At 38.0% G+C, this 17,702-nt stretch overlaps 1 protein-coding gene across 13 annotated transcripts in view; it reads left to right on the plus strand.

The window, feature by feature from the left end:
* The window catches only part of LOC124285363 (MAP/microtubule affinity-regulating kinase 3-like), a 64,922-nt gene that overhangs the window by 35,377 nt on the left and 11,843 nt on the right, over positions 1-17,702 (plus strand). For 5 of the 13 annotated variants that reach the window (XM_046721575.1, XM_046721580.1, XM_046721586.1 and 2 more), the window contains exons 7-18: positions 1,880-1,936; positions 2,420-2,555; positions 2,928-3,028; positions 4,202-4,321; positions 5,634-5,733; positions 7,982-8,094; positions 9,082-9,280; positions 10,678-10,820; positions 11,325-11,506; positions 13,942-13,983; positions 14,661-14,801; positions 15,908-16,150. In XM_046721575.1, the coding sequence (XP_046577531.1) occupies positions 1,880-1,936; positions 2,420-2,555; positions 2,928-3,028; positions 4,202-4,321; positions 5,634-5,733; positions 7,982-8,094; positions 9,082-9,280; positions 10,678-10,820; positions 11,325-11,506; positions 13,942-13,983; positions 14,661-14,801; positions 15,908-16,150 (1,577 nt within the window). Of the gene's footprint in view, positions 1-1,879; positions 1,937-2,419; positions 2,556-2,927; positions 3,029-4,201; positions 4,322-5,026; positions 5,127-5,633; positions 5,734-7,981; positions 8,095-9,081; positions 9,281-10,677; positions 10,821-11,324; positions 11,507-13,941; positions 13,984-14,660; positions 14,802-15,907; positions 16,151-17,702 lie in introns of all 13 variants that reach the window. The other 8 variants (XM_046721576.1, XM_046721578.1, XM_046721583.1 and 5 more) reach the window with 6 other exon arrangements.

Below are 17,702 nucleotides of genomic sequence, written 5' to 3' on the forward strand. Positions count from 1 at the left end.
CCACTCCTCCCGTGAAATGGTGCTTCTTAATCCAGTTCCTTCTGTGTGTAGCCTTTAACAGTTTCAGGAGCGAGGTCCTCATTTTAGTCTTTTTTTATGTATATGGGTGTTTTTTTTCACTTTTTTAATTCTGTCTTTTGTGTATTCTGTCTTTTCTTTTTAACCTTGTATGCCAGCTATATAACAATGATCTAAGTAAATGTATTTGGGCCAATCCAGTGATTGTTATCATAAACAGTGATCAGTTCAATCGAGATAAAATGACATGCACTCTCAATTAGGTTGTCCACATTGTCCTTTCAGTCGCCTCGCAATGCCTATCAAAAGGTACTATTTGATTCTGTGTATTCAGGTGGGTTCATTCCCGTATAAGTCGTAATCAAGTGTTTAGATTCCTGTATTTCACTTCTGAAGAGTACATGAAGATGCCTGTGATGCCAGGTGTTGTGAGACTGTCCACTATCTGTGTCATGTCACAGCTGTTGGCAGCTTTTAAACTGTTCAGTAATTCCACATTCATGCATACATCCACAATACAAGATAGTCCAGTGAATCCATATGCTGTATCCATATAGTGATTATCCTGATTATCAGTTCATATGGGATTACAAAACACAACTTGACAAGAAATTTATTTTCTGAAGCCTTTGGAACATGCTTATCATGTTGAAAAGAACAGCTGAGCAGCTTTAAGAGTAAACTTTCACAGTCAGCCAGGTTAGTCTTTATTACAGACTTTTGAATTGTCATATGGGATAATTTTCAGTCAAAATGTCAACATTTAATATCATTGACAGCACCAGCTAAGGCATTGAGTGCTAATGATTACTTCATGATAATGGTAAATGGCCTACCTAGCCACATGCTCAAACCCTGGTTCAAAGTGGTATGCATAGATGTAAAGGCCGTTTAGGCCATTCAGGCTGTCTGATGCACTCATGTGTTGCCAGCTTACTATTGGTTTAAAAATATCCTTAAAAATCTTTCAAGAATGTACAAGGAGAACACAGCATTGTAATTGAACCACTTCTCTGAACTGGATAAGTCCCCTGCTGTGATATTGCAGGAATATTGCTGAAAGTGGCATCAATTCAAAAAGAAACAACTCACTCACTCACTCACTCACTCACTCACTCACTCACTCACTCAACATAATAAGCCATTGAGCAGTTACGTGATTTCAGTGGCAGTTTTTAATTTTCTAACCATTTGCCCATATTATGGTTTGTAGTCAAAGTCTTTCTGTTAATAAAATCTGCCAGGGCACACGTAAACATTAAGTGAATGTCTTCAGGTGATTAAGTTATTTCCCTGCAACAAGCAGTTTGTCATTAGTCCTCGTTTGTGAAGGCAAGGTTACATGTTCTGCATGTCAGCTTTGGTCACAGTTGTCTCAGCTATACAACCCTGGGTTACACTCAACAGCTCACAGTTACAACACAGGATTGAGTTAGGAGGAACACCACCGACAGTTTCCAAGGTACATCATGGCATGTCAGCTAATTGTGGGACGAAAACCTGAAGTGTTTCACATCTCAGACGTTTATAATTTAGGTGAGACCCATGAACATGGCTATGATGAAACACTTGCAGTGTACCCGGGTTTGAACCCATGATATGTTTATGGCCCAAGGGACACAACTCTGCACTGGATATTGTGGCACATTAGGTGACTTGGCAACTGTGCCCCCAACTACACACAGGGAAAATTCTGAAGAATTGACTCTGTGAGGCAACACACGTACTGCTTCAAGTACACTACATTAAATGCCCTGACTTATGACATGGAAATTATATGTTTGCAGGGAAAGAAAGGTTTGGCTTTTTAAATGTGTTGATTGTGTTAACAGATTTTCAAGATGTTTATTTTGTTTTTCAGATTGTTTCCTCTGTGCAGTATTGTCACCATAAGCACATAGTACATAGGGACTTAAAAGTGAGTATTGCTTACACAGTACTGCAAAACAAATGGGATAGTGTGTGGCAATCTGATGGGTTGAAACCATGAATGGGATTTGAAAAAAGGAAAAAGAAATGTGAATATTCCCTTCTCATGAATATATTTGTAGAGAAGTATTTTCTTCTATTTTATCTGTCCAGAATTTGTAAGTGTGCTTTTCAGCTTGAGGAAATGGAAACCATATTAATTATGTTGGATCAATATGTATTTTAAGGTTTATTTTGTTTTGTTCATATTCTATTAACTGAGCAAGTTCAGCTACCACTGATGTGTGTTACAGCATCCTTGGTGTCATTACATTCCATGGTGACATCATGCTGTCTCACAACAATGAGATTTCTCACAGTGCGAGGACTTCAGAATATGACTGTTTTATAGGTTATTAGGTTCTCTGAAATGATAGTCATAAGAAGTTTGTAATTTTTCATATTTTTTATGTTTGTTTCTTCTGTATTTCAGGCTGAAAACTTGTTGCTAGATGGAGATATGAATATCAAAATAGCAGACTTTGGTTTTAGCAATGAATTTGTTCCTGGAAACAAATTGGACACATTCTGTGGTAGTCCTCCATACGCTGCACCAGAGTTGTTTCAAGGTAAGACCATCTCCAGATAAGATGCTGGGAAACCTGGTGAACATATGCCATCTTGACATAGATGAATTCTGAATAACTTGCATACCTTCTAACAATGGTTCTTAATTTTTAAAAAAAATATGTATTTCAATGCTCTTTGTGGTAGCAGAGAAGTTAGAAAAAGCATTTCATTTTAGTAACTACATTGTAGTTAATCTGTCATGGCCATGGCTGTTTTAGAGAAGTTAAAGAACACAAGATCCAGTTAATCTGTCATGGCTTTGGTATACATATTTACATTTGTATTGCTTGATTGGACATTAGACAGTAGTTTTCATAGAATTTCTGTGCCACTGGTGTTATTTTATTGACTTTTGACTTTTTGTTTTACAGGGAAAAAGTATGATGGACCAGAGGTTGATGTGTGGAGTTTAGGTGTCATATTATATACACTGGTCAGTGGCTCCTTGCCATTTGACGGACAGAATTTAAAAGTAAGTGCTATTGACAAACAGTTGTAAGTCAAGGGTAACCAGCACTTACACTGCAGGCTCAGTATTGTTTTGTGACTAGTTAAGAGGACCATTGTGCTTGAACAGGACACAGAGGTTTACTGTGTTAAGATTTTCTGCATTGAGAACTGTTTAAATGTATAACCTTTAAATGCTATATGGTCAGTGAGGACTACCATCATTCTATTTGTATCCTCGACACAAATTTAGTAGCTAAGTAGGCTAGCTTCAATTTCAAGGATGAACGGTCATGTCTGTGTTATAGTAAGATGTCAGTCATCTTACCAGGGATGCTCTTTACAAATCTTGACCGCCTCTGTGTTGTAATGGTTAGAACGGAAGGTCACAGGTTTGATCCCACACCATGTCATACCAAAAGACATTAAAATATGATATTTGTTGGTGCCTGCCTGGCGCGCTCGGCAATAATGGGTACAACAAGGTCTGATCGGCTTGGAGTCATGCCTACGGCATGGTATCTCAGTGAGCTAGCCCTATAAAACCTGCTGAGGGTCTGGGCTAGTACAGGCGGCCACACATACACACACATGCACGTCGTCATATGAGCGAAATATTCTTAAGTGTGAATTTAAACCCCATATCACTCACCTGACCTGTTGTAAAGGCTTTGTTATTCTCTGTCTATGAGTTCAGATGAACAATGTTGAAGTATAAAGTGTCTGAGTGGCTATTCATGCTTAACTGCGGCATGGACGTGAAACCCCATTTCACCTCACCTTGACAAATCTTTGTCTTAAAGTCTGTCTGTAGAGTGCTAAGGTTATCCTGACTACAGAAGTGACCCTCTATTTTTTCACTACTTAGACTAGAGGATATGTCATGTTAATTTGCATCAGTATCTTAGGGTTAAGGTCATTTTGTAGAACAAGTCAGGGTTCTGATAAGTCTTAAGATAGTTTTGTGGGTCATGCTCAGGAATTGAATTTTGAGTTTTATTTAAGAAATTATTTCTTTCTGTGGCAAATAACCAAAATTGTATGGAGTATTTGAACAAAACAAAAAATATTAATGAATGTTTTGGCAATGAAATTCTTGTCTGTGAACTCGTTCAAATGATTGCCAAATGCTTGAAACTTTTTTTGAATGATTGCACCTGGAAGTTAGGGGATATTAATGATGATGTTGTATTTGCAGGAGCTACGAGAACGGGTTTTGAGAGGGAAGTATAGAATACCATTCTATATGTCAACAGACTGTGAGAATCTACTGAAGAAGTTTTTAGTTTTAAATCCATTAAAAAGGGCCAGTTTAGAGGTGAGTCAAGGAATTAATAATGTAAACAATTTTGTGCTATGATAGATTCAAAATTTCAACATCTGTAAATGTATTAATAAGGCATTATCTGAATTTTCAAGAGTTATGGACAGTTGCCAGTCTATTGACTACAATTAAAGGTATCTTACTTGTGATTGGCTGGTACCAGTGACTGGTGACTAAGGCTCCATGTTCCTCACGCATGGCTCAATGTTTGAAGCCGATTTCTGGGTATTACCCACTGTGTTGTTGCTGAAAGACTGCACAAAGAAGTGTAAACCTGTACTCGCCATGTGGTTACCAGACTGTATCTTGACCTGTCTGATCTTTTGGAGTTGCTACGATATTGTCGCAAGGTTTGCAAAGTTTTTAAAAAAACGTCCCTTGTGTTGATTGTTGCTTGCATTATTGACCACTTGTTTGTACTTTACAATCTGCCACAATGTAGCTGTAATATTGCTGACTGGCACAACACCGTGTTCGGTCACTCATTCCAAATGTTAACTTTCGTACATTATGTCCAAAAGTTCTTGTCGAAACATTCCTTTTCATGCATTTATTGCCATGAACATAAGAAATTTGATTTCAGCATGAGTTTGAGATTTGAAACTGTATACACGGATTGACATTCAACTGTGGCCATAGTGATCTAATTTGGACCAATTAATCATGTATGTGTTTGCTCTTCTTCCCTTTGTGCAACAGACCATAATGAAAGACCGATGGATGAATATAGGTTACGAGGATGATGAACTTAAACCTTATATTGAGCCTGCACAAGATTTTAACGATCCTGTACGAATAGGTATGAAGCCAAGGACATGGCTGTTAGCTAGTTCTGTGTTGTCACACTAGTGTTGTTGGAGGTCTGGAAATGGAGGGACTGCTGCATGGAGCATGTCAGGGGTGTTGGGGACACAATATTTCTGGATGGAAGAATAAGTTCCCATTAAAAATTTGCATGAAACTAGCTAATCCTATTTTACTGTTGTATTTCGAACCCATTTGTGTGTATATTTATTGGCAACATGTTTGCATTTAAAAGCATATCTATGCTTGAACACACAAATATTGCTTATTTTGGCTGTCACATTTATTCCTATAGCAGATACACATGTGATATCTGTGTTATATCCCACTGAGTGGCTATACATGCGATATCTGTGTTATATCTGCAGCGGCTATACCTGCTATATCTGTGTTACCTCATCAGCATGGCAGCGAATATGCACATGTCCTTCTATTTCCAAGTCAAACACACCGTACGTGTATTGCTTTGAATGAAACACAACATGATTTATTTTTTGATCAGAGTATTATGAAAGACCGCTGGATGAATATTGGTTTTGAAGATAGAGAACTAAAACCTTACCAAGAGCCGTCAAAGGATCAGCTTGATCCTGAGCGGATAGGTAAATGTGTCTATGTCTTTAGGGTCTTGTCAAATCATTGATAAAGCTGAAAAAAGAGTTTATTTAGTTCAAGTCTCATTGTAATCAATGCCTAATTTCTTTCCATGCATTACAAGTCCCAAGGAAGAAAATTAAAGTAAAAAGCTTTGGCATACTTCCTGAAAATATTTTCGTCCCCATGATTGAAACTTGAACACTAAATAGATTTATTTTTTCAAGAGCAATTATTGTTTGACAAGATGGCAATGCTGCAGCTACCTCTGCCTAGCACTGTGTGGGGAAACACAAACAAGGATTCTCTTGACCTCTCTTCCACAAAATTAATCTAAAAAATGTGCGAATGCATATCAAGAAATATTTGTTACATTTGTGACAGCAATATATTTCAAAATATGTAAGATCACACATAGACAGTTTCTAGGCTAAATTTACTTATGCACACTATCTCAACAATATGGCACCTTATTCTCATCTGTTTCCAACTGTTGCACGTTATTTGTATATTTCGGAACAATTTTGTTGTTGTTGCATGTGTTTTGTATATCCATGGTGATATTTTTGCCACCTGTAGGTGGTACCCTATTTGTGGAATCCTTGTTTCATGCCCTTGAATATTCCGCCTTGCTGCTTTGTTTTCTTCTCAATATATAGATCACTGTAGTGCACAGTATTGAAAACTTAACATTTCATCCAGATATATTATTCTAACCCATCAATTTCAATTCATTTTTAATCATGTTGACTGATCCAGCTTGTTTTTGTCAACTTTTGAAATTAGGTGTGATTTCAGGCAAATGACCTTGACTTCAGAACACCATTCTGACAAAGATATTTTTCTACAAGTGTTTTAAGAGTCTTTTCTCAATTTGAAAGCTAATCATTTGAAAGGTTTTTTTATTTTTGTTATAAGTGCTCAGTACTGCAAATTCGAAAGTATGAATTAGAAATGTTGAATTTTTTAAGGTTAGAAGATTGGCTATTCATTTAGTTGAGAAGTAAACATGCTGTATTTTCGCAAGTGGCAAGGAATGTATAGCTGAAGTGAAGGTAGAATGGCTGATGTAGAGAAATGTGGATAACACCACTATCCATCCCAACATCATCATCATCATCATCATCATCAACAACATCATCATCATCATCATCATCATCATCATCATCATCATCATCATCCCATCTACAAAGCAGTCATAACACTTGATCTATTCTAACTCACTTTAGACTTTCAACAGACTAATGGCCCCAAGTGTGATATATATTGCAGTTCTCATATTCTGGTGTTGCAGTGTTAAACCCTTAGCACATATTTCCTGAAGTGTATTTTCTTCTTGTCCTCACTGTGTGTGCCAGTTGTGAATTGTAAACTTGTTTTGGGATATTGAAACAAACCTTTCTATTCTTATGAATAGGTATTTGCAGCTCACATTTCTTTTGAAACATCTGGTGATACAAGTCTGTAAAGAATTTTCATTTATCGATTGTTATTAGATGATTCACATGAAAGACTAAATCTCCGAAAACAGTTAAATATCTGAAAATGATTGTTAATTTTTTCTTGGTGGTGTTTAAGTAAATAATAGAAAATATGAAAACACCTTTCAAATATGACAACAGTATGATGGAAATTTGTTTGAAAATATGTCTGTTACGTTGAGCAAACTCTATTTCATAAAACATCCCTGATGGAAATTATAGTCCATGAATTACTAGTATTAGCAGCAAGCACCTGTTCAGAACATGTATGACCCAAGAGAATTTCAAGAACTCCTGATTCTTTCATATTACTTCAGTTTATATTTCATGCTATGACTACAGTAATGTGAAAGAATTGTGTGTTCTTGAAATTCTTTTGAGCAACATACATTTCATAGTGACATCATTGACCCATCATCACGACAGTCATTAATCATCCTCTATCTTGCCTGATAATGCCTGTTTGTTTTGTTTCTTGTGGGCAAGGTTATTTTTAAGAAGTTTTGTAAATGTTTCTGATTTCATTGTGTGCACACACTCTTGTAACAAGTGTAACAGATTAAACAGTATTTTGTTTTTGAGTCTAAATGATGACTTAAGAATTCACTTGATTCTTTGAGTGTCTTTAGTATTCTAGTAACAGGTTCCTGTGTTGTTATGCATCATTACAAACAGTTTACTCCCAGAGAAACTAAGTAATGAAGTTGTCTTTAAATTGCTTGCTGCACAGAAGTATGGTTCAAACGTAGTATAGTTTAAGTGGTTCTTGTTTCAGAAATCATGGTGAACATGGGCTACAACAGGAAAGACATAGAGGAGTCATTACGGCTACAGAAGTATGATGATATTCAGGCATCATACCTCTTGCTGGGACGCAGGACGTCAGACGTGAGTAGTTCCGGATGGTGTTGGGAATCGGAAATCAAGTCCACTATCGATTATTGGAGGACTTTTGGTGAAGGATTATCGATTATAATCGAAATATATACATTTTTAATGTATTCACCAATTTTAAGGGTTTTCCCCAGATGTTTTTTCATTAATGTTTTTTATAACTAATACAGTCATGCAGTGAATGCACACATGCAAGAAAGACACTGGAATTGTAATTAAACAATAAGAGTGGTTAAAACTTTATCAGTATATCTCATTACGTTTACAATAGATGTATTCATAGACAGGTTACAGTAATATTTACCATAGTGATGAATACGAAACTATGAATACAATGCGCATAGCTTTACGCTGTTGAGCACATGTTGTTCGTAAAATTTAATGGTTAGTTTACAACATTTATGTGTGTTATACTAAAGCAAGAAAATTCCCGATTAATCGAAAATGTTTTTCACAATCGATAATTATTTTTTATCCTTCTTTCGATTGATTTACGATTATTTTCGGAATTACTTTTCTGTTGGTAACCCTCCGCTTGACCCCTTGATTTGATACCAAAGGGCCAACATGATGGTATGCTGCAATTGACCAAAGTCTCCCCCCCTCAAAATTTGCTGCAAATATCTAAACAGGTTGCATCCACTCAAGGTTTTGGTTCAGAAGATGTCTGCAGAAGCCTTTGATTGTTGCAAATGATGACTTAATGGATTGGGTAGTCACACTCTCTGACTTGGTTGATAATGATCGTGGATGATATTGCTTGTTGGTCATTATATCAATCATTGGCTTGTCTGGTCCTGGTATTAATGTTTAGAGGCCACCTTCCTTCAGCTGGAATATTTATGAGAGTGGTGTTCTGCAATAAGCATACAGACAGATATTGGCTGTATTGGGTGAAACAAATTTTACCTCAACTTTTCCATCACACTAGCAAATACTTTGTCCAATACTTCACTGTTTGATCTTGTTTTCTGATTGCAGTTGGAGGGCAGTGATAGGTCAGGAAGCAACTTGTCGTTAGGTCGGATACCAGTGACACCAAATCGGCCACACGGGGAGAATAGCACGAATAGCCAATCACCAAACAAGGTTACACGCAGTCAATCAGCAACCAGTGGCAGCACCGGGCAGAAGAGTCGGCGGTTTAGTCATGGCGGCGAGAACAACGGTAGTAACAAACGTTGGTGTTCCGTGATTTTTCCACCCTTTTTTCACTCCGCACTGTCCCTGTCTCAGCATTGGACTATGATTTTAAACTGGTGCTTCAGGTTTCACCTGTTTTGATAACAGGAATTTCAGACAATTTTGGATTTTGAGCCTCCTTTTTCTCATAAGTAACTTTTTATTTATTGTTTATTTACAATTTTCTTTATTTCAATTTTTTTTGTTTATAATTTCATTTGCTAACTATTCCAAAATATAATGTTCTTGGTTTGTATTTTTTTAAATTTCACAGTTTTATTGTCATAGTCTAATACCTCTTGAATATCGTTTCCCGTAATGAATATGTAGACTTTGTCCTGTGACCTTTTCATTGATGATGTGAATGCAAGCACTGTCAGTTGATTATAGTGATAGTGGTGTTTGGGCATGTTCTTTGGTGTTGCAAGTACATTTTCTTTAGGAATCAGGTGAAAAGAATTTTCTATTCTTATGAATAATGAACACACACACTACTATTCTTGCAATAGAGTCTTGAGCATGTTTTAAGTGAGGGAGTTAAAATATTACGTCACATCAACCAGTCGTGACAACCAAGTCTTACATTAAGCGTTAAATATGTTAGACTGATATTATGATATACCTTTTTAAGAAGACTTACATGCCAAGGTTGTATTCCATTATGCCAACCTCTGAATGCTTTGCATTTGTGAAAATGCAGGATAAAATGTGTTTGGAAGAAACTGTATATTAGCCAGTGCATTTTAAAAACAAATTCAGATTTATCTTTTGAAAGAATTCTTATTGGATTACTGAACAGTTTTAAAGACATAAAATAATATACTATTCACAATTTGCTAAGGATCAAATCATTGATTCAACAGAAAACTGTGATGTGGCATCACATTTGGTTTAAACATCTAAGCTTATTTTAAGCATGGAGCCTAGGTTTGAGTATGTCATTGTATCTTGTGGATCCCATACCTGCTATTGACAGGTGTGTACTCGTCAAGGACTCGTTCCATGATTTGCAAAATGGTTGATTGGTGCCATGAAAACCATTTTTATGGTTACTCATGTATCAAGTGCATACTGTTAGCTTAAAGTGGCTGTTAAACATGTGTTACCATATCATTATTTATCCAGTTTTAAATGGATACAATTTCAAATTATTAATCTACATTTAAGTAAAGTTGCGAAGTTTTGTGATCTTTAGCAAAGTGTGAGTAGTATATAATAATAAATTTCAGTTAAAACAAAATTGAAATACATTTAATATTCTCGTCCTTACAAAGTAAGTGTAGTTCTCTGACATAGTCTATATCTTCCCTCTCTCTCTCTCTCTCTCTCTCTTCACTGTTGACTATCCTACTTGTGACTGGTATCAGTATTGCATGTATTCAACAACTCTTGCAGGCACCACATCTGCAGCACAATCTACATCATCGTCTCGTCGTCAGAACACAGTGGATCACACCTCGTCAACGACAAAAGAAAGCACATTAACAGCCAGGATGAAAACACCATCCGGTGGCTCTGTGACAGTCGAGTCGCCCAAGGTAGGTTGTCCGCATTCCAGCATCTCAAACCACGAGGTGAAAATTAATCTTGTTTCTTTAATGCAAATACTGCTAAATTGATTATTTTTTTGTAATTCTAAATCATAATACAAGCATTAGAATAGGCTGTGTGAACAAATGTCTGTTTGAATTATCAGTCCTCAATTAATTGTAGTAACCCTTTGAAGTGTTACGTTCAGTAGTGTTTTGTCTCCTACAAACCTGATGATGTACAGGATGCTTTGATATAGCCAGAACATCGTGACTGCAATATTTAACAACAAACAAATGCTCATATAAATCACTGGTTTGTGTGGTCCAGACCTAATTATTTACAGGAACTGTCTTACAGCTGGAATATTGCTGACTGCAGGATTTAACAAACTATTGTTGATAATAAACTTGTTTTTGTTGCCAAGACGTTTCTCAATAATAACAGTGTGAGAGCCATTAGGTATGAGGTAGCCAGATTGAAAGATCGAATCATTTTGTTGGCGTCTCCAGATAGCTGCTCCAAGCCCAGGTCGTGCAACAGTGCCAAGGAAAACTCCCCACACTTCCAGTACATCTACACCCAAGAACAGCGTCATTTCCCAAAACCCGAGCATTCCGCGTCGGAGCACCTTTAGCCCAGGTGACAACACACCTGTCAAGACAAAAGCAACAAATGGGCAAGACATCCGCAGGTGAGTGATACATTGACCTCTACCTATGACTATCATCGTCACCTGATATGAGTGTAGTTGAGTAATCTGACCAGCAGTAAGTATGGAGTTAGGATTGGCCAAAATCCTGTTGAATTGATGATGCATGGTGGGTTTTAAAGTTTTGTGTATATCGAGGGGTTTTTTTACCTTCCAAATTTACATTGACTTGAAACTTAAAAAATGTGAATTTTGAAAATGCTGTGAATGATCTTTGAACTGAGGAAACCTAACATAAATGATAAATTTTTCTCCATCTCAGATAAAATATATGTAGTGGTGTGTAGTATTCAATTTTCTGACATGTCTTGAAATGGTTACTATTCTCTCCACTTAATGTTTAAAATGTTTAAATAAATATATGTGCTGCAAACCACCCCAATTTCCTACTACTTCATGTTTAATTGTTGTTCTACACACTAGGAAACACTGCCAAGACCACCATGCATTCATTCCTTTGATCCAGTATGTTGTGATCACAGGGTTTGGAATAGGCAGTGGTTTTATTGATGATGATGATGATGATGATGATGATGATGATGATGATCTGAGTAGCATGTTGTTTGGGACATTTGGTCCTGGTGTCCTGTTGAAGTGTGCAAGCGTCTTGTGGTATGTCATGTCCAGTCTTCTGTCCATAACTTGAGCCCCCGGGTAGCCCTTTCCTTTTACCCACTACCTGACATCTTCGAAAGACACCATTGCTCTACCTGTCATTATGGTGTTACTACATGCATGTGTTTCGCTCCAGTTAAGACAAGACATCGACCCTCATCATGTTTATGTTAGGAAACATAAGGATAGTCGTGTTTAACAATGATGACCTGTCATTTCAGTTAGACATTTTCCTGAAAAAGACTAATGATTAGTTGTAAGCTTCCTTTTTATTTAATATAATAACCAATCGTGAAAGTAACCTGGAGACCCCGGTTCTTACCCAGAATAACAACACAGCTAATGGTTGACATAATGGTGAATTGGTTGATAGCATGTTGTGTACCCTGATCGAGTGGATTGCCATACAACACATGGCCGGAGGCTAAAATTGCTCCTCTGTGCTCTCTTGTCTTTTGTGACAGGAGACTAGAAATGAAAGCCAGGCTCCGTCACAAGCTTGATGTCCTGGCATTGTGGGCATTGCTCAAAACATCATGTTTGTGAGCTGTGACTGCTGTAGCTGGAATATTGCTGACAGGTGCAAAAAGTGACAAGTATTGTGTCATAGTGGACGTGCTCTACCTGTTCACTAGTCATTTCATTTGCTTCAAGGAGCAGGTAGTAATCTTATATAGCAAGCATAGAATGGCATGGATGAGATGAATATTTCTGCCTGTTTTCTCATTACTACGTATGCTGCCTTATGAAGATGCATGTTTCTGATAAGCCATTTTCCATGCATGTTTAAAACTTCAGCTCTTTAAACGATTGGAGTAAGTTATGGAACATGGACAATGTTTGTCTATGACACTGCTGTGACAGAAGGTTCAGTTCATGATGTATGAAACAGCAGGAATCCAAAATCCCAGACTAACAGTTTGTCAGTCTAACACTGTTATGCACACAACTTGCAATGTTCCAGCAAGCACTGTTTGAGATGAACCTAACTTTTTTCCCACATTGAGTCACTTGACTTGAAACACCACACCCCCTTTTGTGTCCCTTCATAGATCCCCCACCCTTCCCTTGACCACAGGAGTATGGGAGGCGATGATTATGGGAGAAGTAATTCCATCCTTCTGTTTGAGCTAAGGGTGCTAAAGTTGCATAATAGTTTTGTCTTACAGAGTCAAGAATCACAATATTCTTTCGCAAGTTTTCAGCTAGGTAGTGTGGCACTGGAAATGGTCTAGTTGCCAAAAGACTCGATACAACTTGGAGCACCTTATAATGGGATAAATTCCCTACTTAATGTCTTGATTCCTAGGAAAAAATCTAAAGGTCTAAATGTGCAAGTAAATGTGCTTTAAAATAGCAGATTCCCCAAAAAGAAATTGATTTGTAGTTAATTTTAAGCTGAAGAGAGAAAAATCCTGTGCCAAGTTTGTGATGGGATAAGACAGTGTTTCCGAAACCAATTTTTGTGGGAAAATTATTCTTACATATTTCTCCGATAAAGCACCCTGGATACTAAGGGTGACCTGGGACTCCCTGAAGTGGAGGTATATCCTGTACATATCACGGGGACTAGTGACTGAACCGAGTAGGTTTCCACTGTCTACACAGCATGATGTTAAGATGTCCAGAACTAACAGACTCCATTCTCAGGAAATTATGAACAAAATGGACTGTTTTCATAGACCTTGATGATATCCAATGTATAAGGGCTACTGAATGAGTTCTCAGCATGCATAGGCTGATACCTGAAGATCTATGTAGAACGCATGCTTGGTTCCGACATATCTTTTTGACTTTTCCAGTCAAAGGAGGAAGAGGCCTAATGATGCTGAGTCCACGTCAAGGTAAAATGTCTATTCACCGCCACGCATGGTCCTATTGCACTAACCCTTGCTACTTTTCTCTATTAAGGGTTAGGACACTCCTTATTTAGTGTTTGGTTTTATTTACACCCTTTCCTCCACCCCCTAACCACCTCCCCTTGTACAGTCCCGTGTGATTTGTCCGTGACCATGTTCGGTGTGAAGACTGAAGGTGAACAGAGTGTGTTTGTGAAATTGCATCATCTGCAGATTGAGTTCTTGTTGGGATATGAAGAATAATCTGGCTCTTTTGAAAAAAGTGGGTCATTATGTAGAGGTTCCAAAATAGTATTTCGTGTGTGTACTAATTACACTGTTCCATGATCTCCCATGTGTACATTCGCCCATATGTGGTGGAACCAATTCGTCGCTTGATTAGATGGCTTGAAATAGTGGCTACACCACAAAGTGGCCATGTGTATGCATGATGGTTCAGGAACATAGTGTATACATACCCACGAATCATTGGGGATGACACTCCCCTTCCTCAGCTGTTTTGCTCTCTATAACTATAGAGATATAACTATGATTTTCAAATTTCTGTGTTGAAGCAATCTGCAGATGTGTGGTTTTCCTGTACACATACTAACTACCTTGCAGTCACTTGATATCATGATCCTAACTAACTGCAACTGAAAGATTAACCCTCTGTTTTGCAGCCATCTTCCAAACTCCACCTCGCCGGCACCTGATGTTCCCTCTGCTCGGCCAAAGGGTCATGTGAAATCTGCCAGCATTTCTCAGTCATCTCGGGTTACTGACCTGCCTCCCCTCGGTGATAATGATCCATTACGGCCGACGTAAGACTACGTTCTGTCTTGTCTGCATGTTCCCAGTGTTGGTGGCAGGATACTTACACGAGAACCTTCACGATTAATGATCGTCATGGTATAATATGGAACTTGATACACTTCACAGGTGTACATCCATCTCAATCTGTTAACTCAGATACAGATTAGTAAAGGTCCAACTAACAAACGAGATGACTAATGTGGACAGTAGGATGTGAGAGTAGTTATATGTGAATTGTGTCACCGTACCCTGAATCTCTCCACCTGCCCTCAGCCGCTAGTCTGTATGGTAATAAAGGTTGATATTGGTGAAATATGACTGCAGCCAGTTGTTCACTCATTCCCTTGTGTAAACCTGTGTTGTTTGTGCCCTGACAGTGTTACACCCTAGGTCCAACCCACTAACAGTATAGTCGGTGAGCTAGCTTTAGTAGTAGATGTAGATGTCATCTCCAATAGACACGGCCAAACAAGTCATTTATATGAGGACAGGGATGACTAGAGACTTGATATCTTTTCTTCTTTTTTTCCCTCCTAAATAAATGTATGAAGCAGCCAGTTTGTCAAGACTGATATCTGCAAAAGTGTTGTCATGGTAACATCTTGTAAATGTCAGTGCTGTGTTATGTGAAGGAGATGTGGACAGAATATACTTCACTCAACCAATGCACACTTGCTAATTTAATTACTTTTATATCTTGTCATTTGTTGTGACTGTTAAAAAAAACTCTTCTCTTGTGATAGTAATGCCTGAACATTTATCAGCTGTGAAACTACTGACACCTCCCATCAATCAATCATGTAATATGTGTGGTAGATATTGTACTAATGTCACCTCATCCTTTGTTTGAGACACATAGTAGCACCTAGATTTTATATTGTATTGATGCTAGTGATTTATTCACATTCTGTAGTGTCCGTGTTTTTACATATAGTAGAGAAAGTAGCACTTAGATAATAGACCTAGTGTGTATTGTGCCAATGTATTTTCACAACTGTATGTAGTACGGGCAGTGGCCTGTGTTTCCTCTAGTACCATCTACCCATGTTTGCTTTGTCCTGTGTGCATGTGTGCACTGCGTGTTGTAACTGTCCGCACATTCATTGGTTTACAGGGGTTTTCCTTTTGACAGGACAGCACCTGGGAAGTCCTTAGCTATGTCAGGGGGTAACAAGCCCAACTTGCAACGAGGCACGAATGCTCGTAACACATTCCATGGAAAAGATAGGCGGCAATATGTGAACCCATACAACGGCCCAGGAGCAATGCCCACACATTCACAGGACACAACGGCAATGGGTCCTTCAAGTGCGAGGGGATCTTTCTTCAACCGGATAAAATCACAGTTCAGTAGAAGGTAGGTCCCAATGGTGGAAGAATTACTTCACGGGCATGGTCCCCACCCATTCTCCTGTCTGTTTTGTAATGGCTTCTTTGATCTCCCCATTTAACCATTTACATAACCTTTTGCAGGTTTTCCTTCGTAACAATGGGATCACACTGTATGACTTTTGGCATAGGTCTGTCGGTTAGAACAATGTAATGTTGACCTGTGTCCTATCCTACATGACAAGCCACTAGAGTGGGTGTGACTGTGTTCTGGGCGTTAAGGCTTTCCAAGTTAGTTAGTCGTTCCATCTTGTTACTATGTTGCATGGAAGTTTGGCCAGTTGCTTGTGAATCACTAATCTCTCCACCAATACAAAGTGCACTTTTGGAGGAGGTAACCTTCCTTGACTATGGTGCATGATTTGCTGGGAGTTTCTACTCAAAGAATGCTGGATAAACAAACAATAAGCTCAGGGTGATGCATATTCTCTCATTTGTGAGAAATTATTTTGTCAGCATGGGGATGGCAGATGTCAGAGCAGTTCTGTCATATTCCGATTCAAATTTGTATCAAGATTTTCTTCTGCGGTTTCCCATAATATCCATAATCTTGTATCTCCATTCCGTTACGATATATACCCTGGGCCTATTCGCAACCATTCATGTGTTACGACCACACTAAAAATAAATGTCCAATTATATTGCCACAAGCTGTAACCAGTGTTTGAATTGGCATAATATTGTCTCTGTATTTATGGTAACATTCGCAAGACCTTTAGAGCACCATACAGACATTTGCTTCAGAAACAGAAACTTTGAAGAAATAAGGTAATGCAACTTCCTGATCAACTTCCTGATCAATACCAACAGTGATCTTGTTATCCAGCAGTCTTTATGTAAGGACACACACCTGCAGCCAAGGTTAACCCTCATACTTTCTGCCCCCATGCATATATCTCTGCACAGGCAAGAAAATCAGGGTTACTTGTCAGCTGCCTTTTTCCACACAACTATCCATAGAGCATTCGTACTTACTTAAGAACACAAGGCAACCTTACATAGTGGAATTACAGACAGTGAAACCTTCAGTTATTTTATAGTGGTATACAAGGCATTTGTCTGTTTATATGAATAACTGAAGCTTGAAACATTCTGTGAAGAAATATGGTTGCCATTACATAAGTACAGAATGCTTTAAGATTGTGAAGGGATATGGAGATGCTGGTTCAAGATGATTGGCTACTGGGACCCTGACTGATCCTTGTGAACCTCTTCTTGCCTGACAAGAGACATCTTTGTGAACTAAACCACCCTGCACAAAACTCTCTGAACCTTTCACTATGCGGGATATTAAACTCAAGGAATGAAACGTATTTGTGTGTGACGACTTTTTAAGGAAATTAAACAATTCAGCTGATGTTCTATAAGAAACAAGGAATCGGTTCAGAAAACTATTTAATTTCAAATACCTAGACATTTCTTCAGAAAAAGCTTTGAAGAAGGGAACTTATTTTTTGGTAACTACTTTTTGTCTGAAGGTGTATACATCCTGACGGATGGATAAGGAGTTTAGGGCAGCT

The sequence above is a fragment of the Haliotis rubra genome, unplaced genomic scaffold, assembly GCF_003918875.1.
Source record: "Haliotis rubra isolate DU_JTF1 unplaced genomic scaffold, ASM391887v1 Scf36, whole genome shotgun sequence".
In the NCBI taxonomy this organism is placed as follows: domain Eukaryota; kingdom Metazoa; phylum Mollusca; class Gastropoda; order Lepetellida; family Haliotidae; genus Haliotis; species Haliotis rubra.